At 36.6% G+C, this 25,539-nt stretch overlaps 1 protein-coding gene and 1 pseudogene across 1 annotated transcript; both read right to left on the bottom strand.

The window, feature by feature from the left end:
* Nucleotides 1-1,163: 1,163 nt before the first annotated feature.
* LOC113402355 (saccharopine dehydrogenase-like oxidoreductase) lies at nucleotides 1,164-25,266 on the bottom strand. Its single transcript, XM_064216508.1, has 9 exons — nucleotides 25,097-25,266; nucleotides 19,241-19,412; nucleotides 15,975-16,162; nucleotides 9,914-10,043; nucleotides 9,130-9,226; nucleotides 8,634-8,720; nucleotides 5,948-6,332; nucleotides 1,938-2,029; nucleotides 1,164-1,514 (listed from the first exon to the last, which is right to left on the bottom strand). The coding sequence occupies exons 2-9, from the start codon at nucleotides 19,410-19,412 to the stop codon at nucleotides 1,412-1,414; spliced, it is 1,254 nt and encodes a 417-aa protein (XP_064072578.1). The 5' UTR covers nucleotides 25,097-25,266; the 3' UTR covers nucleotides 1,164-1,411.
* On the bottom strand, nucleotides 21,755-24,593 carry LOC113402354 (uncharacterized; annotated as a pseudogene).
* Nucleotides 25,267-25,539: the final 273 nt, after the last annotated feature.

The raw sequence follows: 25,539 nt of genomic DNA, 5'->3' as shown, positions 1-25,539 counted from the left end.
TTTATCAAAATATGTTAGGATTTTTCGTATTAAATCGTTCGCGACATCATATTACAAATTAAAATGCATTGTAATTATATAATCAAGAAAAAAAATCAAGCCTTAACAATGATAATCACCAATATTATTAGTACTCCTTAAAAACAATCAACAGAAACTGTACCTACATACCTAAATGGACATCGATATACTTAAATAATTCATAAAAATAACAAAACGCACTTTACTAAGGCTTTGGCTTTGTGCAAACCCATCTTAAGTTTACCTTCCACTTATCAAAGCTATTCAAACAGAAATATTTAGTATTGTTGTTTCGGTTTGCAGTGAGCAAGTGTAACTACAAGTTACACTGGCATACGCACCCTTTAAACTTAATAATAAAAAAAAACCACAATGTTTTAATATCAAAAGCACCAGAATTAAACAAACAATTAATTGAGGTGTTGAGGTGAAACTTCTTTGGTAAAATATCAAGCTCAAGTCCATTCCACGAGTCGAACTCCTAAGGAGCAAAACACTCGCACCTCATTGGTCGAAGTGAGATAAATTTTACAGTCCTAGAAATTGGCCAATCAAGGTCACGCGCATTAACCAATGAAAACAGACGAGCATTTTCCTTTAGGAGCTCGTTTCGTGGAATGCCGTTAAATGTAACATAAAGGATACATTATTATACTATGAATAACATCTTTGGATATATAGAATAAATGTAAAGGTACTTGCTAAGATCTCTTTCTATACTTAATATATATTTTCACAATATTTAAATCTTATTAAAATCAGCATTGTATAGAATATACAATCGACATTTAAATTTAAAATATATTATGGGTATTATTATTTTTTTTTGTATTTTATATGATTAGTTTTTATAAATAGACACAAATATACATATATAAACCCACGTATCTCACTGACGCGGTATTTTTTTCTTACAACCAATCATTGTTGTTTTCAGTGTTGACATACTCGTTGTTTGTCATAATTCGGAATCATGGACCATCTAATCAATGGACCATCTCGAATTTATGCTTAATATAACATTATCGTTAAATAGTCCAATATCCTGCGCACATAAATCCATTTACTACCAAAATATATGGAACTGACATAAGTTTCCGTAGATAACATTACAAAATTAGCAACACTGCTTTTTTCCCCTAAAACTGATGTCAAAACCACTTTCTAAATAGAAATATCTAAAACCGTGTTTTTTTATCTTTATTTTTCCAATATGAAATATTCACTCTTAGACCCTATATATGAGATACAATATCACTCGTTTGCTTCCTGCTTCTTGCCAAAGAAACCGATGTTACAAATTACATAATTTTCCAATGAATTTGTCGTACGTCAATGAGGAATGTTGATATAGATTTTGACTTAATATTAAATATTAAAATCAAATTATTTAATCATAACGATTAATCATTTCGAATTTAATATTGTTTTCGTCGAGTAGCTGAATGATGCTGGTGTCCTTGAACGCATATCCGGTGGTCAGCACTCCACACCTGTAATCACAACACGAGCATTTAAACTCTCTGATTTTAATTAAAATTGGTAGGAAGTTTATCATCAGGACCACAATACGGTAGGTAGTCAACACCCATTGCATAGACACTGTAAAAAATGTTAACCATCCTTTACATGGTCAATTTGTCTCCAATCTTAAGAATTAAGATGTTATGTCCCTTCTGTCTGTTAGTCTCAACACTCACTCTCTTAGTGTTCCTGTTCGGTGGACTAATTGTGATGACTGGCTGGTGGTACCTACCCAAACGAGCTTACGAAAAGCCATACCACTAAGTTATCTTAAATTGAACTGCTAATAACCATAATCTGAAATTCGATGTAGTCTAAGTTTGTAGTCTACTCGGATGCTTATGTGAACAAATGTTATAAAAATTGCAGTTATTTTAAAAAAATTTACTCACTCGGGCATTTTGTCCTTCTCGTTTAAAATGGTGATAGCGGAGAACAGCACGCCCAGCGCAGTCATGCCGTAGCCGGGGTTCACGCCGGACACCTGCAGCAGTGGACATATATTACAAGTTGTAGAGCCAAGCTACACCAACACCAATAGCTCAAAAGGCTCAGGCTCGAACCGGGTAATTACCACGCTCTCGCAGAATACCATTGTGAAACAGCAGCATATTAATGCTGCTGTATTTCGTCAGGTGAGTGAGAGTTCCGGATGCCCATAAATGAGGATTGGTCTGGGTAGTAGTGCTATATTAGACAGCCGTTTGGGCCCGCAAGTTATCGATGCATTGGGTCACTTGTCCTGGAGGTCAGCGGGATCCGAAGAAACGGTGCTCTGCTAGCCACCCGTGGTTTGTAGGGGACCCAACTAGCGTGCTAGCCCCACGTGAAAGTCAGCCCCGCCGGCCACGTATAATCCCAGAATTTCTCCATCGTGCCGGTTGGCGACCGGATGGAGAGGACCCAATAGCGACTCCCGGGGGGATTCGGGCGTCCCCGCGCTCTCCAAACAAGTTTCCCATCGGTGTATTGTTCCTTGCGGGCTGCTTGGCTCCTGGTGTGGTACTTTTTCCCAACTTCTTTCCCCTTCCCCTATTCACTCTAACTATGAAAAGAACCAAAAAGAAAAGTAAGTTTAACCAGCGGTTGCACTTCCTCACCCTTAAAGTTCATTTCTCTAATATCCGAGGATTGCACTCAAATCTCAATGATGTCCATCACCATCTCGAGACTGAGAGACCTCACTTACTCTTTCTAACGGAGACGCAGATCTGTAACCCGTCCGATCGAACATACCTGCACTATCCAAGGTATATCCTGGAGACCCAATTCCGTGCCCATGCAGGCGAGTGCGTATACATCAGGGACGTGATCTGCTGTCAGCGTCTTCGTAACTTGGAGGTTCCTGACCTTTCCGTTTTATGGGTTCTTGTGAATACTGGCCTTGATCAAATAGTTTACGCCAGTGTTTACCGTTCGCATAGCGAGGAACAGGAGACGACTAGGCTTTTTAACCATCTAAGTGAAGCTGCAGATTCGGTCCATTGACGCTTTCCATCTGCGAAGTTGGTGTTTCTTGGGGACTTTAATGTGGCTGTACCCGTATAGTGACACTGACCACACTGGAAGAGAGATCTACAAATTTGAAATATCTTGTGGCCTCTCTGAGCTCGTTCACGAACCCACTCGTATTCCTGACGTCGTGGGCCACACTGCGTATTGCCTGGACCTTCTGCTGACAACCGATCCTGACAGATATTCAGTTTATGTTTCACCACCACTCGAGACATCATTGTGTGGTGAAATCTGTGTCGCACTACTCGCCTCCTGACGCCAGTCCTAAAGGCACTAGGCGAGTGTGGCGATACAAGTCAGCGGATTGGGATAAGATGCGTTACTTTTTCTGCTCTTATTCTTGGAGGCAGGTATGTTTTTCTTCTAGAGATCCATCGTGCTGCGCAGATGCTGTCTCGAGTGTGATTTATCAAGCTATGGAGTATTTTATTCCTTTTGCTGAAGTTTCCCTTGAGACCAAAGCTCGCCCGTGGTTTAATGCTGAATGCCTCTTAACTGAAAAGCGTAAGCATGAAGCCTATTTGTCCTGGGCTGACGCACGTAAAAACAAAGCCTTGAATGTCCAGGCAAAGAAAACATACAACGCAGCTACTAAATCTTGTAAAAAAGCGATAAGAAAAGCTAGTTTTGACCACATTGGCCGTATAGGGGGAAAGTTAGCTTCTTTTCCCTCAGGAAGCAAAGCTTTCTGAAGCCTCGCCAAGTCGGTTGAGAAAAACTTCTGTCGCTCTTCGCTGTCTCCTCTGCACAAACCTGACGGATCCCTGGCCCACAGCGCTAAGGAGAAGGCAAATTTATTTGCCAATCTCTTCGCAAAGTATTCTCGTCTGGACAGCAACGGTAAGTGTCCACCTTAGTTACCTCCGTTTGGCCATAAAATGAGCGCCGTTAAAATCCACCAAAAATAGGTACTTAAATGTTTGCTGAACCTGGATGTTAATAAGGCCAGTGGTCCTGATGGCATTCCAGCAGTGGTACTGAAGTGTTGTGCACCCGATTTGTCTCCTGTTCTGACTCTTCTATACCAACTCTCTCTAGAAACTGGTAAAGTTTCGAGATCCTGGAAGCCTTGCTATTGTTCAGCCAATTCCCAAAAAAGGAAGCCGTGCAGACCCAGCCAATTACAGACCTGTCGCGATCACCTCTATAATCTGTAAGATTATGGAGCGTATCTGAAATAATCGTCTTCTGATATATCTTGAAGCAAACGAGCTCCTTAGTGATAACCAATATGGTTTTCGCAGGGGACGCTCGACCGGAGATATGCTAATATATGCCACCCACATTTGAAGCGAGGCTTTGGAGGGTCACGGTAAAGCAATAGCCGTTTCATTAGACATGCCAAAGGCCTTTGACCGGGTCTGGCACGAGGCACTACTTAGTAAGCTTCCAGCATACGGCATACCTACTGAGCTCTGCGACTGGATATGTGACTTCCTGAGGGAACGGTCGATTCGAGATGTCTTGGATGGCTGCTCTTCCGATCTAATGGCAATCAATGCCATTAGATACCTACCTCCTCACCTACCTCAAGGATCTGTTCTCTCTGCGACCTTGTTTCTATTGCACATAAACGATCTTTTAAAACCCGGTATTATTAGCTACGCCGATGACAGCACCGTAATTGAGAGGTACGTGTCCAACTAGTCCAGAGGAAATACGATCCTTGAGAGAGTCCATGATTGAACAGGTGAATGTGACATTGCAGTAGGTGTCCGATTGGGGTGACGCCAATCTTGACCAGTTCAACCCTTCCAAAACACAGGCGTGTCTTTTCTCCGCGAAAAAGAGTAGCTTTCAATTTAACACCCACTTTCGAAAGTGTATCCTTACCGATTACTAACCATCTAGGGCTTCTAGGTATTACCATCACCTCCAACCTCAACTTTGGCCAACAAATTGAGTCTATGGCACAAGCGGCGTCCAAGAAATTATCAATTCTTTCAAAGGTTCGGCGCTAGTTCAGCTCTGAACAGTTGCTTAATCTTTACACTGCCCAAGTTCGATCCCGCATGTAGCACTGCAGTCATCTCTTGGACGGTGCAGCCAAATATCATCTGGAAGCTTTGGACTCAGTTGACCGAAGAGCCCGTAGGTTAATTAACAACGAAAAGCTCTCAAATAGCAGACTACACACCCTTGAGCATCGTCGTCGAGTTGCCAGCTTATCGGTTTTTATAAGATACACTTCGGAGAGTGCGCGAAGGCTCTTTTCGAACTGGTTGAGCCATCTCCATTCCTTTATCGGACTACTAGGCGCAGGCAAAAGTTTCATCCATACGTTTACGTGTTGACATACCCAAAATTCGAACTAAACGGTTTGACAGCTCGTTTTTGGTGAGAGTCGCCAAAATTTGGAACGACTTGCCTGGGTCTATTTTTCCTGATGAGTTGAACTCTGGAGCCTTTAAGAGTAGAGTGAACAAGTTTCTTTTGGATGGGCGTGTACCACCTTAGTCTTCATCTACACTTTCCAACAGGTGAGATGGAAGACAGACGCCTATTCCATTACAACTATAAAAAAAAAAAAGAAAAAATACTTTGTTCACGATCTTTGCAGAACTAATTCCTGTCGGAGTCATTTACATCACTGAGGAAGGATAGTGGATATAGAACAGATCCCAGAGAGACCCAATACTTACTGGAACTTTGGCATATCTCTCTGTGTTCACACCTACAATGTACATACACTATTTTATGTATAAAATTGAGTCAACGAGCTCAGCCTCACTGGCTACGATTAAAGTCGCACACAATCGAAGGCCTCCTTCTTCTTTTTTTTACTTTTACTCGGCATCGTCATCTCGTTCCAAATCTTAGGTATTAATTTTTTTTAACCGTAGATCATAGCAGGAAGTGCTAACGCAGGCATGGGATCGAAAAGTACCTGCACGCAGAGCTTCCGGTCGGGCGGCGCGCGCAGGTCGGCGCCGACGGGCCAGCCGAGGCCGTACAGCCGCACCGCGAAGCGCGTGTCGCGCATGGCGCGCTCGGGGGGGCCGGCGCGCGTGATGAGGCCGAGGGAGAAGCGCTCCGGGTGGCGCAGCAGCAGGCGGCGCGCGGGCCCCCACTGGCTGAGCAGCAGCAGCAGGCCGGCCAGCAGCACGGCCGCCAGCGCCGCCGCCAGCGACGGGAAGCACGCGTACGTCTTGATCTGCGCGGGCCGCGCGCCCGAGGCGGCGCGCAGGCGGCGCTGCGAGCGGTACACCACCGACGCGTCGGCGGCCGGGAAGGGCACGCACCACAGCCGCCCGCGCCGGTGCAGCAGCGCCCTGGGCAGCGGCCGGTTGAGTCTCGGGCCGGCCCGAGCCGAACCACGCGGGACCATTTTTTTTTAAATCGACCCTAGCGTGGCCTCCTGACGGAGTAGCCTACCTGTATTGACCGTCCGAAGTAGGCTAAGACACTATCCGGCAGGACACCCGTGTGTTCACCTGCACTGGGTAGCTTATGTTACTTTGAGACGACACGAAAGTCTCTCGATTATCTCATTGAAAAATATTTTACTCGATTATTTAAAAACTATGCAGGGCTAGGTTTAATCGTAAAATCACAAGAGTCCGTACTCTTTGTTTTACTAAATTTTATTTATTTCAATGTACTTTTTAATAAATGAAGAAATTTATTCCGTTATAATTACGAGTAATATTAAGATAAACACAAAACGCTCTATTTTAGATTCGAGTTCTCAAATTACCCGGTCTCTGTCCGACTCATACTTTCCGAACGAAGGACAAAAATTGACATTTTACGTTCCAAGTCTCCAGACAAAACATTAGTTTCCAATTCATCCATTACAGTCAACTGACTTTTCTAACTCGTGTGATAGAGGGTTTGGGTGGTCTACCGATCTATTGTCACATTTTACCCTGAGAACGTTGGTTTGGGCTCCTGGAGTCTCAAGATGTTGGTTTTACTGGACAAACTTGACCACAATTGTATCCCGTATATCCAAATAGTTTTGATTGTGAATTTACTCTCAACTTGTTAGTTAGGGATAGGGGCGATTTCGACTCAGATAATTGCGAAAGAAAACCTTGTCAGAGGTTCTCAAAATAATTTATTTCGCTCTTACAACAACTATCTAAGTGATGACCTGTTATTTCGTACAGCGACGTCCGCGGTAAATACTCAACCTCGCCTTAATACTCAAAACAGCAATTGAGACTCCGAGGCGAAATGTCAAACGACATGAGTGACATCATTGTGACACAATTGAATCGAGACCCTGAGGAGGCCTACAACCGGCATTGTACTTCGGAAGAGACAGCGGTCCGACGATCCCAGAGGGGGATTTTTTCAACATTTTCATACATACAAAGTCATGTTTGTTAAATACCATAAAACAGGCAATCTTCGAAAGTCCTCAAAAATAGTTTCGATTTTGATCTTTTTTTTTATATTAATTAAAATCAGAAATATTTTAAAGGGGGAAATTATTTATATTGTTTAAACAATCTGTATGATTATTAAATAATAAAAAGAATGTTTCGCTTCATTATTTCTTATTGACTAAAAAAAAAATTCAAAACAAGTAACTTTTTCAATGCAAGCGGGTGAGCAATACAAACCACTTTTTCTGCAGCCTCTTTTACAAGAGCAAAATATAAGACGTTCATTAGTGTTGCAGGTCGCGTCAATCTGATTGGTTTTCAATAATATTAAAGTATAAAGAGATATTAAAGTATTATTTTTCCATTGTTGAACTTGCAGGTGCACTTTTTTGAACATGTTGTTTTGCTGCATCCTCTGTTGGAGGTAATGAGCTGAATTGTACGCTCTTGTTTTTTAAAGCTAATGCTATAAAACGCTTGTATCGCAGTTCATTTAAGTTTTTGGCAGTTTTAGCACCGTACGTGGTGAGACTTTCGACGAAAAAACTCAATTGACGTGACTAAATCTTATCTGTAAACTCATCTATATCGAATAATATAGGCATATTTCATTACCGATGTATTTTTTACAAATGATTTGAATTTGTGAAACGGCAGTTATAAAGGTCCGCGGAATTTGATTACGGCCGGACCGGCTCGGGCCGACAGCGTCTCTCGACGGCGGAAGTTATTCCTGACGTAAGCACACGGCCTCGCCCGGGGGGCAAAGGAACGTTTCCATTTGGACCTTGATCGGAGAGGATATCTGGCTTCGGCGTCTCAAAGTGATTATGAACTGCGTTCAAGTTGGAGTTCAACCCGCTTATGTTGCAGAAGACCACAGCGAGGATGAAAGGGTTATTATACCTGCCTACCTTATGACACCTGCTCCGCTTACCCCGAACAGCGACGAGCGCAAAATTGACAAATAAACATAGCATCGGCGCTTATAAGCTTTAACGTCGGAATAAAATATTAAGTATTCTTTGCATGACCAGTGCACCACAGACCTTGAAAATGAAGTTTATGTCCCTTGTTCCTGTAGTTATACTGGCTCGCGTTTTAACAGACCAGAACACAAAAGTACTACGTATCGCTGTTTGGCGGTAGAATATTAATGAATGCACGGTACCTATCCAGGCGGGCTTGCACAAAGCTTCACAATCAAGTAAATATGAAAGATCAGTCACGATTCCATACCTGCGCTTCAGTTTAGGCCGTAACGGCGGCAAGCTGTCCGGGTACAACTTCTTTCTCAGAGCAGGAAGCTCGTTGTAGTGCGCCAAACTTGAAGAAAAACGAACGAGAAAAATATATCAAAGAGTTTACACTACGAGTACTTTTGAATTGACATTTTACAAGATTATCTTTGATTATTTATATGCCTTATAATGTCAAGGAGGAAAAAAAATTAGACCACCTAAGTACACGTACACTAATAAAGAAACATTGCGTTTGGCGAGTGTCACGCACACCAAGATAATAAAGTTGGCTCGTTTGTTTTAGTTCCTTTGTAGTGTGACACGCTACCTAAATATATAAATGAATCTAAGAAGACATTTGCCAGCTGTAACTTTTTACAACTGTAACATCATATACACTTCACACGTAATAATGATTATTATTCGTAGAAATATCTTCTACGGTTTAAACTTGAATACAAGTCTCCTATTCAATTGTAATCTTCTGAACTCACCCGTATATTAGCGACTCCCAAGTGCCATAGTTGATGAGAGCTTGCTTCTCGACGTCGTTACTCGTGGAGACATACGACTCCACGGAGTTGAGCGTGCCTGAAATTGAACGCACGTGTGAGCGGTATCTCACTATAGTTCTACTCCTGCCATTGAAATAAACATAAGTACGTTCCAATGGCAGGAGAAGTCAAAATCAACAAACCGTCGATTTATATATTCCATGCGATACGTTAATAGCTATATCATGTACTACTTATGTAATACTTCTATTATATAATGCACGTATAATATCAGAGCAACACGATAAAAGTGAATAAATACATACGAGTATGTTCCTAAAATAGTTTATCATATCTTATATATTAATAGCGGAAGCCCACGTTTGTCCCACAGATTACGGGACGATGGCTGCATATAAAAAATGTAGATGACTGACTTGCAGTTTACAATGAAATTAAATCAAAACCTGCCATGGTTTCGATTTTCCTAAAAAAACTTTTGAACAAACGCGAAGTTTCGCGGGAGACCTTCTTGATTACTCGTTAAAATATATCCCAAATTTTTGATATCCTTAAAAATGCCAAATATTTACAGAGCCACTGGTTTATTGTTATTGTAGCCATAAGTTCTCGTATCAATGACTCCCTCGCAATTTAAACGGAGAATTATTCAAGCCGAATTGCAATTTAATGAGAGAAGTTCCAGACCCTACACCGGACAGTCATATTTAAATTATCGTTTAATTTAAGGACATGGCCGCCTGTGTAACGCGAAACAACCTACCACAAAAGTTCTGCTGTAGGTAAATGACTCCTAAGTCGTTGGGAATACTGTCGAAGCCGCAGGCGCTGATGATGTAGACGCCGACCTCCCGCGCCTGCGCGTCGTACTCCAGTTGCATTTTTTCCATAAACTGAAATCAATTAAATTTCATTCTTAACTTGTTCGATGCAATGTTTTTCGCAATGAATGCCTTTTACGAATTTTATCCTTGGATGTTTCGAAACGCGCACGCAATTACGTCAGTAAGTGTAATTTCGTAAACGTTAGGTACACTTATGGATTCAGTTCGTAATCTCGTTTTTTGGTTAAATTACTTGTCCAAACGAACATAATAAATATATATTTATATTGCATGTAAGCTTCTTGTATTGTTGTTATCAAGGCTGCAACTAAGAGCATCAGGGGACTTTAACCCTGCGGTCTCCATAATTATGCTTTTAAAGTTAGATAAGAAACGAAACAATCGTTTTAACAAAGTGTAAAAATAAATTAATATAATTTTTTAATCATTGAAATAAAAAAAATTTACAGGTTAATAAATAATTTGGACTTTTTATACTTTACTTTCTCCTAGACACAACTTGTAAAAGAAGATAAAAGTTCAAAACAAGATTTTTCATAATATAGGTAGACTAACGGGCATATTTGCCACCGGATCGTAAGTGGTCACCACTATCCATAGACAAGGGCGCTGCAAGAAATATTAATCATTCGGTACATCGCCAATGTGTAATCAGCTGTTTGATGGTAGAATAGCTGATGAGTAGGTTTTACCCACCCTAAGGGGCTTGCACAGAGCCCAACCGCCGAACAAAAGATAAAGATAATGTAAAAAAAAGAACTGTAACCTGGACCTTAAGGGTTCATGTTTCTATTAAGGGCAACAGGTGTTATGTCATATTTCAATAAATCAATGTTATGACAAACCTATATTATATGATTATGTATGATTTTATTCGAAACAATATTATATGATTTTATTCGAAACAATAAATATAATGTAGATTACGTCACTATTACGAAGAGGCGCACGTTTACTTGCGGCCTAAGTTTCTCAAGTATTTAATTTGAGTCATCGGGGTCAAAAAAATATACGCGTGATGTAAACGCTGTCGAAAACAGAGCACCGTCGTATTTTGTAATATGTTAATATTGTTGTGTTGCGGTTGGAAGTTCTATAAGCCAGTGTAAATACAGGCATGTAGGGACATAACATCTTAATTCCCAAGGTTGGTAGCTCATTGAAGATGAGAGAAGTAAATGTCTATATGCAGTGGTGACCACTTACCATAAGGTGGCTAATTCCCCCGACCACATACCGATATAAAATTAATCATTAGACACATAACCATTTTTATTAAATATATACTCAAATCAATTTTACTCGCTCAATGAATAGAAAAAAAATGGCTGTCGAAGCACAGCTGATGTCAAACATGGTAATTGGAAAAAAATAGATTAACGTATATTAGAAATATGTAAAATGAGTAAAAGAATACTAAAATTATCTATGACTCAATCTCATTGCCTTTGATCGTTTAATGTCTATGATATTGTGTAGAAGGCTATGTACAATAATTCAATTCCAAAGGACTCTGTAATAATAATTAATATATTTTATTTTATTTTTAGTACTATATAGAGTAATTCGTAGTTAAAGAAGGTAATAAGTCAATAGTTATATAAAACAGAATAAACCAATAAATAAATAAATAAATAAGGAGCTAAGTAAATACAAATTGCGTGTTTTATTAGTTGTTATGTAATAATATTATGTGTTTTGTTAAACACACAGCGTTAATGAAGGTCTATATAAGACCTTATATTGAGCACAACACTGTGTATTTATATATAATAAATAATCACACCCAATGCCTCGTTTATATTACTAATATATTAACAAAAAAAAAACAAAACGATATTTATATTTGTTACTCACACGGTATTATATAAATAATAATAATTGAATGTACTTATATTTGAATAACACAATCTACAATCAAATCAAAGAGCAAATAAATCAACAATCAACAATAAAGAAATTTGACGACTTTGGGCAATTGTGCCACCTGGCGGTAAGTGGACACCACTATTGGACACTGGACATTGGTAGCGTAAACAAAAAAAAAACATTCCTTACATCGCCAAAGCGCCATATACCTTGGAAACTGAGATGTTATGTCCCTTGTGCCTGTAGTTTTAGACTGGTTTACTCACCCTTTAAGCTGTCAAAGCCCTAACATCAAGATAATATAACTAAATAACGTATCTTAGAATTTCTAATTAACATGAGATCTAATCAATCACTTAATCATAACCCTTGTAAGACGAAGAGAGATATGATAATTTGACATATCACGCAAAGCCTAAACGGGTGAGAGAACCACGCAACAGGATGAAACTTTGGAAATAAAGTCTTTGTGGTGCGTTAGTGTACTAAGCATTTTTCAAAATTCATCCCCTAGATGGGTTTAATAAAGGATGAAAGTCTGTAGAGAAATTCAACATTACTGATGTTAGAAATATGAAAATCGGTATTTAGACTTCTGTTAAGGAGTTAAAGACAGTTTATTTATTCTGTTGAAAATTCACAACCTGTGTGAAATTCACCCTCCTAAGGGTAAATTTTAGGATAAAGTTATTGTATGAAAGTTTGCTTGTTTAGAAAATAAATTCAATTTATGCATCTGTAACAGTGTTTTTAAACATTCATCCCTTAAGTGGGTGAAATTGAGGATGAAAATTTGTACGAATGTTTAAATACTTTTTTTATATCTAAAACTTAAGAACCGCAAACAAGCGAGCGAAAACTCGTATTACTTATCTTATATTGTACAGTTAAAGCAAATAATTTTTATTACTGTAGCACGATTCATAAGGACTTTTATGAGCCTACTTAAGTAAAGAATATTATATGGGATATCCCACCTGGTACACGGGTTCAGTTATAATTTGGGTTTTGCACAAGTTTAAATATCCATAGTAATTTATCTCTAATACAAAAGTGTGAACACAGTACAGTCGACAACATAGTACATTAGTACAGTCGTCAACGTATTACTTATATACTTTTAGAATTTACTAATAATATGTTCGTTAATATTTTTTAATTAAAATTAAAGAGTTAATTGCCACAGGAATTTTTAATTGTGATAAAGTAATAAAAAATAATAATAGCTTGCGTTTTTTATGAACCTCTCGAATGTGCTCGTCATGGAAACGGCGCACAAGAGAAAAAAAAATATTTGGATTCTGATATGTTCGCAATTTTTATTACCGTTCTAAAACAGTGACCTAACATGAGTAGCTTCTCCCTAATTAATCACATAATTAATAATTATTTGTTAATTGTAAATGAATACGATAATTCAACAAGTGAAAACATCAATCAAGTAAATAAAAACAAGTTTTGAACAAAACAATTACAATTTATGGTAATGAAGTATAATTAAAAAGCATGCATTGTTGTCTTTTAGGCAAGTAACCCAACAACCGACCGCTATACAATAACGCGACGGCCACGAAATCTACGTCATTTGAAACTTGTATTTGCTACAAACGTCATTTCAAACGAATTTATTACTTTTTTTCAAGTTACAAAGTGCAAATTTCACAGTTGCAAAATGCAAAGATTTAATAATTTGAGATATAAATTTGTATGGAAGTTCGTCTTTTTTTAAGTTTGAAACATGGAAGTCGACTTTTAAGGTTCTGTTTATAAGTAAAAGACCGAACCGTGTCTTCTGATGGGATGTACCATTGGGAACGCGACTAGTTTCTTTAGCTTAGTGTTAGGACTTTGTGGATACATGTCTGGATACGTAGCGCCCACAAATAACTTATTCTACCGCTAAACAGAAATATTAAAAGTGCATTGTAGATATAAGGAATGGTTAATATATTGTACAGAAAAGAATCTCACAACCATTCAAATTACAATTCATAAATAACACATCTAAGAGCCTTGACATTGACATTTGACTATTTGCATAGTTATTTTACGTAACAGATGCCTTTAAAAATAGAAAGGAATATTTATTTTACATAATATTACATAATAGCCCACCGCTTCGAACACGAGATTGCCTAATGTCGAATTATTTTATTAAATATCTAGAACTTAGACTTGGACTAGTTAGAAGTTCAAGTAACAGAACTGGCGAGCAGCACCGTGTGTAATATTACACGAACCATTTGGAGCCACTTTTGACCTCCTCATAACTCAAAAACTATTTGACATAAACGTGTTAAATTTGGCTCATATATTGAGAATCGCGAGATACATATGTGTTTCAAATTTCATAAACGCATCTCAAACCGTTATTTAGATATTAACGCCTAAAAATCGTCATTTTTATCACTGACTGACCTATAGATCAAAACTATAATCTACTTCCAGGTGATCTAGAAAGTTAAAATTTGGCATGCAGGTAGATAATAATTAGGTAGGCTTTGTTTTACAAGCACTTTTGAATCGTCATTTAACAAACTATTTAAAGTAAAGCTACCACCGGTTCGGAATGTAGATTCTACTGAGAAGAATCGGCAAGAAACTCAGTAGTTAATCTTTTTCGACATCTAAAAATACAGTCACGTTAGTTAAATACAATTATATATGTACGTTATGTCTCCCGCCTGGAAGTCAACAAGCATAAACTCCACGCTTTTTTATCATCAATATAATCTTGTATCGAATAATATGCCTTCTTTACCAATGTATTTTTTACAATTGACTTGAATCTATGAAACGACAAAGTTAAAAATGTCTGCGGAATTTTATTATAGAAGCGGATACTTTGCTACAAGAATGATTTATTGACTTTGCGGAGTCGGAAACTTGGCGTTCTAAGCTTATCCTTACTTCTTGTGCACATACAATGATTATCACTGATTTTATCAAAGTGATCAATGCTACTGTGAATATACATAATATTGTTGTAAATATACTGTGAGGCAATAGTGAGTATTCCTACTTTGTTAAAAACATACCGAAGAGAATCTCTAGCTCCAAGATTATAAAAAGGCCGGATTTCTCTCTTTTGTAAAATAAAATACAGATTAAATATCTGCAAGCATTACCCCAAAGTAATATGCCATATGACATAATACGGTGAAAACAACCAAAATATACTGGACCAACGGTATCAATAGCAGTTCGTTGTCTAACTTTTCTAACCGCGTATGCTGCGGAGCTGAGTCTTCCTGTCAGGGATGATAAATGAGGACTCCACTGAAGTTTGGAGTCCAATGCTATTCCCAAAAAACCGTAGTATCGGCTACATCAAGACGGCCACTATAATTCGTATACTAACGGCTTTCACCTAAGCTTTAAGCTTTCACGGCTATAATATAATTCGTATATGAGAACTAGCCAAGTCGGACTAGGCAACAATATACTATCCTAAGTTAAGTAATAAGTTATAAGAAGAAATGATATGTTATGTAGTTATAAATAAATTTCAGGAAGGACCATTGAACTTGGCCCCCCTTTAGATCTCACTTCTTTTGTCGTTGAAGTCAACAACCAAGGTATATATCATAATATTGGACTTGACTCTCATTTTTACATTTATGTTTTTGATGTAGATGTATTACAACAATTCCTTATCGACTATCAAAAATTTACCATTGATTCGAAAAGAAACAAATAGGCCGGAGAAGAAAGGCATCAGGGCTTTCCACTTTCATGTGCTTAATTTGTGTCAGATAAAGAAAAAAGTCTTGACGAAACCTGCATGTGTATACAAATTTGCCACATTGGAGCAACGTGGTGGAACGAGCTCCAAACTTGATCCTCGAAATGAGAAGAGTCTTTTACCAAGCAGTGGGATTTCAACAGACTGTAACTTAACTTCACTTATATATTATCTGCCTCTTTTGGTCGTACGTCTAGTGGCTAGATGCAAAGATGCACTTTCCGAGCTCGCGGGTTCATATTGGGATATTGGATCGGAAGATTAGAAAGTTTTTGGGGTATTCCGTCGAAATGTAATTAATAGCAACCCGAAGTCTTGAATTTGTAAGTTTATACATTCGCTTAAATGGTTTACCGCGTGCGTACCTGCGGCTCCCCGCAGACGTCGACGTAGTGCGCCCGCGCGGCGAGCGCGGCGCGCACGACGGGCTCGCCGTACAGGCGGTAGGGCCCGCAGCAGTTCACCAGCACCTTGCACTGCGAGCACATCTCCTTCAGCGACTCCTCGTCCTTGACGTTAGCTTCGATCTTCTTCACTGACGTTATATCTACGTCTGAAATTTAATATACAGTGACGAAAATAATTTCAAAGATTTCATTTAAGGTCTACTGGAACGAGCCGAGATGGCCCAGGGGTAGAATGAGCCCAGGGTGAATGGATAGTGGTTAATATCCAGACAAGCATCGCTGAATTTGTATGTGCTTAATTTATGCTAGTAATTCTTCATATGGTTAGCGGTGAAGAAACACAACATGAGGAAACTTGAATGTGTCTAATTTCAATACAATTCTGCCACATTTGTATCCACCAACACGCATTGGAGCAACATAGTGGAATAAGCTCCAAACTTTCTCCTCAAAAGAGGGAGGAGACCTTAGGCCAGCAGTTAGTACTTTACAATTTAATACTATATTGGAACACAAAGCATAAAAATCATGTCCCTAAACAAAATTAGTATACGACTCTATCATATCAATCTGTCTGTGTATAGTAAGGAGATATTTTTTTGTAATGCCTAACTGAACAAAATGACTACACCGTCGGTGAATACATGAAGCTCATACCAGAAGATGCAGCGTTTTTCGGAAAACGTTTTAGTATATAAGATTATTAAACAAATAGCTGCGATTCGCAGTTTCACCCGTTTTAAATTTAGACTACTGACCTGACAAAAATTTTATGTTCTTGTAATGTGTATATATATGTCGCAGACGCCATCTATTGCTTTGATTGACACTCAATAGAAGGACAATATCTATAACGTTAGTACGCTGGAGTTAAGTAGATGGAGCGGCAGCGACGGGATTAGCGTCGGTCGCGGGTTGACAGCCGTCATAGGAAAATAAATGAATTCAGAATATAAAATAAAAAAATATATATTTGAATTGTTACAATGTCTCGTCAATCTAATTGTAAATCTGATAACGATGGTCCTCATTTACCTTCGTTATATACATAACATTTGAATAATGCGATGCGTAAGGGTACTTTTTAATTTCGTAGTTTTACCTAACGTACTGTAATAACACAACATCATAAGCTAACATCAACGACGTACGACGACGAACAGACGTCTATGTAACCGACATCTATTACCCTATTATTATAACGAAAATATTTCTCATCTTAATAGAGTGATGTCTCACTTCAATGAATCAATAATTGTGTAACCAATAAACATTAGGTGGCCAATTTGTTCACCCGATTAGGTACCTATTTTATGTATAAAAGAAGATCTCTTACAGTTTATTTTGGTAATTATGTTTTTGAATAAATATGTACAATGACAGGCGGTTTTGAACAGCAAAGACCTTGACAGGCGAGGGAAAGGCCAAAGTTTACCGGAATTTCATGCATAGACCGGTTACGATTAGGTATAATCTGTTCTTTTTAAGAAGAGGTAAAAAAAACCTTTCCAAATATTGCAGAGATGTAGTATCAGAAGGCGTTTGAAGCATTACGAAATGCAGAAGTAGTAGAGAAGAAAGATTAAATCATATGTGTACAAATTTCTAACCTTACAGGAAGACTGTTACTCGGAGGGTTTACTTGGAGTATCATCACGTGATGGTGATGGTGAGGTAATAAGTATACATAAATCAATATATGTATATACATACTATGTACCTTTATTTAAATATACTGGAATAATTGGCTGTGACTCGTGTATAAATTAACTCTGTAATCATTGCAAATGTATACCTTTTATTAAAAGTAAATACTGATAAATGAGTCTCTTCTCAATTGCAAAATTAATAATAAAAAAAGTTAGGGAACGTTTTTTCGTTATATTGAATATTTTATATATTGTAATAAAGATTTTAGCCTTCAACTTTAGACTCTTGACTTTGTTTTTTTTTTTGAATGGAATCAATATTTCGATTTGGTAGTAAAGCTTATTCGCTTCTCAAGAAAAAAACGAGATAATCTATAAAGAACAATAGTTCTTAGTTACTATGCAAGTTGCGCGCAGGAATTTGTTATGTGCGAGTGTTGCCATTATATAAACAGGTTTCACTTGCACTCGCAAGCGATTTGTTAATTTTAGTTATTAGTGTGACGTGGAAATCCTCTATGAAAATGTTACTATTTAACTAATTAATTTCTCCTTCAACCTACCAAAATGAAATTTTTACATACGTTTTCAGGGTACAAAAAATAACATTTTGTCCCTAACAAACAAGCCCCCACCCCGAAAAACACATGTGCGGGAGAAACTAATTAAACTTTAATTAATATATAACACTCAAATTGTTCGACGCTAAAACTCCCTAATTAATGCAAGCTACTTATTAATTTATGTTTAATATCAACTCAAAATAAAAAATCTTTACTTCTGCCATTACAATAGGAATAGACTAGATACATGGAAATTGATTACACAAAATGATCGTGTAGCCGTTTATATAAACATCACAAAACATAATATATCGACTGCTGTAGAACCAGCGTAACATATTAAATTAACTTACCAGCGATTACAGCTAATACGTTCATTTTTATACAACTTCATTACATCGGTACATAATATTACGCACTATTGAAAATAATTACTTCAAAAAAAAAAGAAAAGTTTTTTTTAAATTAACCGCCACTAACATAACCATTAACATAAGATAACATAAATATAACAAGACGTACTTCTCTTTATGTTTTTATATCAATTTTTATTTAAATAATATTGATATACATATTTATATAAAAATCGTTAAATAACGGAATCATATATGCATTCAAAACATAAGAAAGCAATTTAAATAACTAATAAATTGAGACAAATTTTTTGCCAAGATTTGAAACTTATTTCACCACACGCTCCAAGTCGGTTTGGTAAGTACACCTGTTGCAAAATTGTATCAGACTTATGCAGGTGTACACACAATTACTACCTACACTGCTGAGGTTCCCGTTTTGTAACGACATCTTCACCAATTTTTTATTAATGTCATAAGTAGGCGAACAGCCAACTCACCCTTCTAACCAGAACATAAATCTGAATATCTGCTTATTGGGTGGTAACTAACTACCCAGACGCGCTTGCACAAAGCCCTACCATAGCGGCGAGTGGTTATGATCTTGCATCTTTAAATCCAATACAATATATATGTAATATAATAAAAAAACAACTTACCGATTTTATTGGATATTTCTTGAAGCATAGCATCAAGTTTGGTGAGTGAGCGACCTGCGACGCCCCATTTCAAATCAGGGTAGTTTTCAATGACGTTACCAGCCAGCTCCCTGACAACTTGCTTGCCCGTGAAACCCGTCGCACCGAAAATTATTAAGTCTAGACGAGCCATCTGTACACGAAAACAAAAAAACTTATAATATTTTTACATTCGTTAGATATTTTTTTTTAAAATAAGCGATATACAATTCATCACGAGATCTCCGAAACTATAGATCGAACTAAGTTATAAATACACAGAACGACTTATTTCGTGACGTGAACACTCAGTAAGAAACAAAATTTGGGTAATTTTAACTGCTAGGTGGGGGGGGGAATGACAATTTCCGTATCGACTAACGTAATTCTGAGACTATTGGCTTACAAAATGCGTTAGCACTAGTGACTAACGCTGGTGCTTACACGATGTTTTTTTCGAAATGTGTGTGAGGCGACTATGCGTAAAGACAGTAAACATACTAATTAGATCATACTTGTTAAGTTTGTTTCATTAAAATTGAATTTAACTTGGAGGGTCGCGCCTTCGTGAGCGAATACATGTAGTTTAGCCGTACGAAGTCGGCATGAGCAGCAAGAATCTCTTATATTAATTGTTAAAACAATAAACAAATCAAATTAGGGTCTTATAAAAACTAAGTTAGATGTGATTATACCTACCTATCTATTACACCTATTCACCACAAAGTTAATGTTCAACGTAAGGCGTAAATCGTTTGAAAAGTTAAATAACGGTCCGATTCAATCAAAACTGAATCACTGTCACAACTGGACCATTCATTTGTAATAATGTGTGTGTGTGTGTGTGTATATCTAATTATTACATGTAGTTTATTTAATTTTTTTAAGCACATTTAAATAAAAGCTGGTTTTTAAAAAGGTAGGTTAATTTATTTATAACTTTTTTTTATTAAACTCGCATTCGTATGCTCAGTAAGTCCTCTTATTTAATACATATAATATTATAGGCAAGCAGTAAAAATCTATTCCGCCCTATGGGTTTTTTTTATGATATCGGTAGGCGGACGAGCAAATGGGCCACCTGATGATAAGTGGTCACCACCGCCCATAGACAATGGCGTTGTAAGAAATATTAACCATTCCTTATATCACCAATGCGCCAACAACCTTGGAAACTAACCTTGGAAATTAATAACAAAATTATCTTCAAAATTAAATCAAGGTAGTCAATATTTAACTTTTAAATCAATTTTTTCAACACCATGAATTCGGTTTCTTACAGGAATACATCACTAATTTGCCAAAAATAAACTCTTTGATCATTAGTAAATTATTTGCTTCACATCTCGATTTTTTTGTTCTACTGAGTTACGTAATGTTAAAACATCGATGCAAGTAACGACCTCCAACTCTCATATATTAAAAACGAGAGGCAAAACTGAAGTGCAACGAACTTTCCGACAGTAATTTGGGGCCCTACTCACACCTTTGAACAAGTTTTTAATATCATACACAATGTAGAGCATTTGTTTACACAGCCAAATGACGTCATGACCGTCACATGGTGTGCACCGCGTCCAAAGTTATAGTCAAATTACGCGCGAAAATTAAAAATGTAAGATTAAAATGTAAATTATCGATCGAATAAAAATTTTGTGATTTTTCTAGTTGTTTATAAATAGTGCTAAGTATAGGAAATCATATATGTTTTTTATAGCTGAACCTGCAGCTTTACCAACGCGAAATTTATAAAACTTTACCTATAGCAAACAACCGTACCCCCAATCTAGCCCATCGATGGTTAATTAAAAAAAACAGCTTATGTCGCACTCCCGGCACTCAAAGTATTTCCATACCAAATTATATCTAAATCGGTTCAGCGGTTCAAGCGTAAAAAGCTAACAGACTGAGTCACTTTCGTATTATATTAGTATAGATTTAACATATTCTATATTTTCAAATTCTATAAGACTTATTAATATCATATTATACAAAACTTCGTTTATCATTAAACGCGTCGAAACCCAAATCCTCAAGACAAACTCCTACATTATCTACGACATTTTGCACATCTAATCATTAGCCGAAACAAGATGGCCCAGTGAGTAGAGTAGCAATTTGAAACCAATATCGCGAGTTAAGTACTTAATTTGTGCACAATTCAGCTCGCGCTCAGCGGTGAAGGAAGACATGCTTACAATTATTCTAGGCTGCCCGGTATGATATAATCTCCAGTCATCTCACATCTTCAACAAAATCAAAAAAGGTTCCCTTATTTCGAATTCAGCTAGTATTTCTCTATATTTGGCTAGCCGGTTCATATGTTCTGTATAAAATACATATGGACTAATCACTCAAATTTCGTTTAAGGCATAGTTTGGTTACCTCCGTCATGTGACGGACATTTGCTATTGGTAAAGGATCAACTTTTAATCAAGTAACAACTAATTTATGTGCTTAATCAAAAAATTAAGGCAAGCCTCTGTGCAATTATGTACATTTACGGACATTCTTAGAAAAGATGCTGTCTAATCAAATTGTTGCTCAAATAGAGGAAGAGATCAGAGAACAGCACCAAAACAGCCTTTGGTTTGAATTGAGATATGGTCGAATCACAGCCTCAAAAGCATTTGAATTCAGTTGGTGTAAAAAGAATGACGGAAGTCTAATAGCTTTAATAGTGGGAGGCAGTATACAAGACACACCAGCCATGAAACGTGGTAGACTACTAGAGAGTGAAGTGCGAAAAACTGTCAGCATTAAACTTGGCATAAAAATTAGAAAGTGTGGACTCATGCTGTCTCAAGAGTACCCAATGATAGCAGGTTCACCGGATGGGATCTGTGAGGATGCTGTCATTGCGATCAAGTGCCCCACAAGTGTGAAGACATAAAAATTATGTCAACAATGGCAAACCAACTGAAAAATGTAATGCACAGATACAGATGCAAACAGACAGGGCAGACAGGGCTACAAAAGGGTTACTTTTGTATAGCTGATAGCAACTTCAGCATAAATAAAAATTTGGAAATTATAAGTGTATTGTTTGATGACACATATATGTCTGATTTCCTTAAACTTTTAGCGGGTCTGTGAAAAGAAAAAATATATCCAATATTGTACCGAAGTATATTGTAATCTTTATTAAAAATAAAATGCACAAATGATAATTTTTGTAGTTTTATTTAACTAGAGAGTCTCGCAAATTTATAAAAGCACATGCAATTACAACAACATCATCAAGTACTTTTACAAAATTTGTGTTTAGACATGCATGGGGCTTTAACATATTAAATTCTCTTAAACTTCTAATTAACCTCTCAATATGAATCCTTAAACTAGCTATCTGCTTTGTTTCCTTTACTTCACTTTTAGATAACTTGGCTCCAGTGACAACACTCAGGGACCGTACAAGTTGTACTCTCTTCTTACGTAAGTATTGTTCTACATGCTTGAACCCTCTGTCAGCCATCACACATAGCAGGTTCTAAACAGTTGATAAAATCACAAGTCTCGACCAAACATGTGTCTGTTACTCTTCCTCCATAGCCTGGTGAAACATAAGTTTACTAAACCATTTGGTGTACAAGAACCTAGATATTTAATGGTATTAACCTTTTTGTATTCTGACCATGATAGAGCTTGATTGACACTTTTTGAAGGCTTTTGCACTTCAATTTCAAAACAGTCTATTATTCAACTTATGTGATGAAATTTATGTCTTAAAGCAATTTACATTTTATCAAACAAAGATTTGATTTGACAATAAAGGGTCGCATTACACTGGCTATCACTGGTATACTTTAAAAAAATATTTTGCTTGCATATGTAGTGGTCATAGCAAAATCATCAGCAAGCTCTCTAAATGGATTATTTAATCTTATTTTTTTTTAAACAAAGCAGTAAATGGTTATTAGGGATTCTTGTTTGTTCTTCAATTAAATCTAATAAATAACAACAGCTTTTAGGAAGACCTAAGTAAGACATTGGGTTTTTCATTATCTTAAGTATTATATATTTGAGAATGTTTAATCCTTCTTCTTTTTTTGTCTCCTCAGTTAATTCACTGCAGTCTGATGTTGATTTCGTTATAAAAGATTGTATTGATGGTGATGTTTCTCACTGACTCACAGATGGTGCATACGAAATATAACTGTCAGATTGATCTTCTATACACATTTTTTTCTTGATAATATGCTTGACACCACTGCTTGATATCACTGGTTTACCACAGCTTTCAATTTTAAATGGAGATGTAGCGATTGAGCAGGAATAGGGTTTCAAGGGTGATGTGAACTGGCTTGCTAGCTTAATTTTGGTCTGGACAGCTTTGCTTCTAAATTTATATGTTATATGTACTTATCCAGATTTATCAACTGATTTTGGATAGGTAGTAAACCCTTCTTGATTTTCTTCAATTGTGTGCAAAACTAAAATATAAAAATTTTACAGTACCTTATGTGCCTTATGTTTGGCATTGTTTTATGTTCTCTGTAATTGATAAAAGTAATAGACAAACTAAATCAATATACACTTTAAACCAATAAAACAGAAACTTATTCACTGACATTATAGTGTTGGTGAGTACCTGAACTTTCTGATGAAATGCTTGCAGGTTCTAAATGTTTTGTAAGTGAAAAAGATTTTCTCTGCAAAATCTTTTTCACTTTCTTTAATTAGTATCCTTCTTTGTTTCTTAAGAACATAGGGTCGCTCTGTAGTATTAGAAGTTCGCTTTCTTCTGTCTGATTGGAATTCAAATCTTGTGGGCATACACCCTGACTTCATGCGCATTTGCGAAACTGAACCCATCACAAGATACTGAATATAATTTTCCATATCGTTTAGTAACTGAAACAAGAAATAAAGTTTTAGGTAAGTTCTAATATACATAGAGTATTGCAGTAGTAATAAAGGAATGGAACATAACTGAAACGTGATCGCCAATATTATTGACAATTTTGTCTAATGATCTCAAGTTTACTTAATATGGTAAATAAGAGAAATACTTACGTCGAAATGGTCTTCGCAGAAATAAAGTACAGAACTTGAAGATATAGCTGTTGGGTCTCGTCGTGCAAGATTTAGCCACATATTTCTAACTTTTTTCTTCAAAGGAACATTAATAAATAACTTCTTCGGAGTTTTTATAGATGTATTGTTACATTGAGGAACCGCACGCCATCGATACACATTAGAATTCATAATTTTCGTATGAAATAAATTAAATTACGGATCCAAATAAATATTTAACATGCGAACTGTCAAATGTTTACGAAAGCGTGACGTCATAGACCGACGCCATTAGTATTCTAGCGTTTTTGTACAAAATTTAAAATTTTTTTTTTTAAAAGATCATTTTTTCCTAATAAACTTTATTTTTTTGCGGAATTAAGATTTATTTTGTATAAAAAAATAAAATCTGTCATCATGCCTATTATATTTGTTTATGTTATTTCGTATTCATTTATAGTAAATAAAACAACCATATTAACACACATTAACAAAATGTAGTTTACGTTGTAAGTTAAAAATAACATACGTATTGGAATTTAACAATTGCGTGAGAAGACAATATGATGCGACGTCAATATGAATTATGAATACATTTTGAACACCACCAATAACCTACTAACATAACGTTCATATTGTTTTTCCTATTAGACTATTAGATTAAACTCAAGATAGTTTACTAATTTCATATGTAACATAAATGTCAACAGTATGATTTAATTTTTACAATCAATATTAGTGATAAGAAACTGCAACCAGCTTTGTATTTTATCACAAGGCAATCCCGACTAGATATGTAATAAATTTAATTTAACAATGACTTACCCTGCTGTTTCTGTAGAATTAATCAGTATAAGTAATATTAATTAAAATTTATTGCTTTTTATTCTGCTACCATAACGTAATTTAAAGTGAATACTGTAGCTGCGGCAAGCAACCAAACATTGCTCGTTGTCACTCCCCGCCCTGCCGGCCGGCTAATCGCGAAAATTTTAAGATAGCAATATACCTACTAAATTTAACCAAATACGCGCCTATGAAAAATTACCACAGAGTATAATTATTGAGAGACCAGTACTACAAAGTTGCCAATACTTAAATATAGATTTTAACAAGAATATTGTTCTGATCCATCATTTTAATATCATATAATCTTATATTAGAGTAAATTACGCATACTACTTCTTTTTTAAATTTAATATTTAACAAATAGGTAGTTTAAAACAAATATTTCTATATCATTGACAACTGCGACTGACAAATTCATT

Source organism: Vanessa tameamea, chromosome 12 (assembly GCF_037043105.1).
Source record: "Vanessa tameamea isolate UH-Manoa-2023 chromosome 12, ilVanTame1 primary haplotype, whole genome shotgun sequence".
In the NCBI taxonomy this organism is placed as follows: Eukaryota; Metazoa; Arthropoda; class Insecta; order Lepidoptera; family Nymphalidae; genus Vanessa; species Vanessa tameamea.
The sequence above is the reverse complement of the archived record's forward strand: the minus strand, read 5'-3'. Positions and strand labels throughout refer to the sequence as shown.

Excerpts from the sequence above, each read along its gene's own strand:
- LOC113402355 (XM_064216508.1), bottom strand. The coding sequence starts at position 19,412 with ATGGCTCGTCTAGACTTAATAATTTTCGGTGCGACGGGTTTCACGGGC. Across the intron at positions 16,163-19,240 it reads AGAAATATCCAATAAAATCG|ACGTAGATATAACGTCAGTG; the intron begins GTAAGTTGTTTT and ends ATTAAATTTCAG. Across the intron at positions 1,515-1,937 it reads GAGAAGGACAAAATGCCCGA|GTGTGGAGTGCTGACCACCG; the intron begins GTGAGTAAATTT and ends TTGTGATTACAG.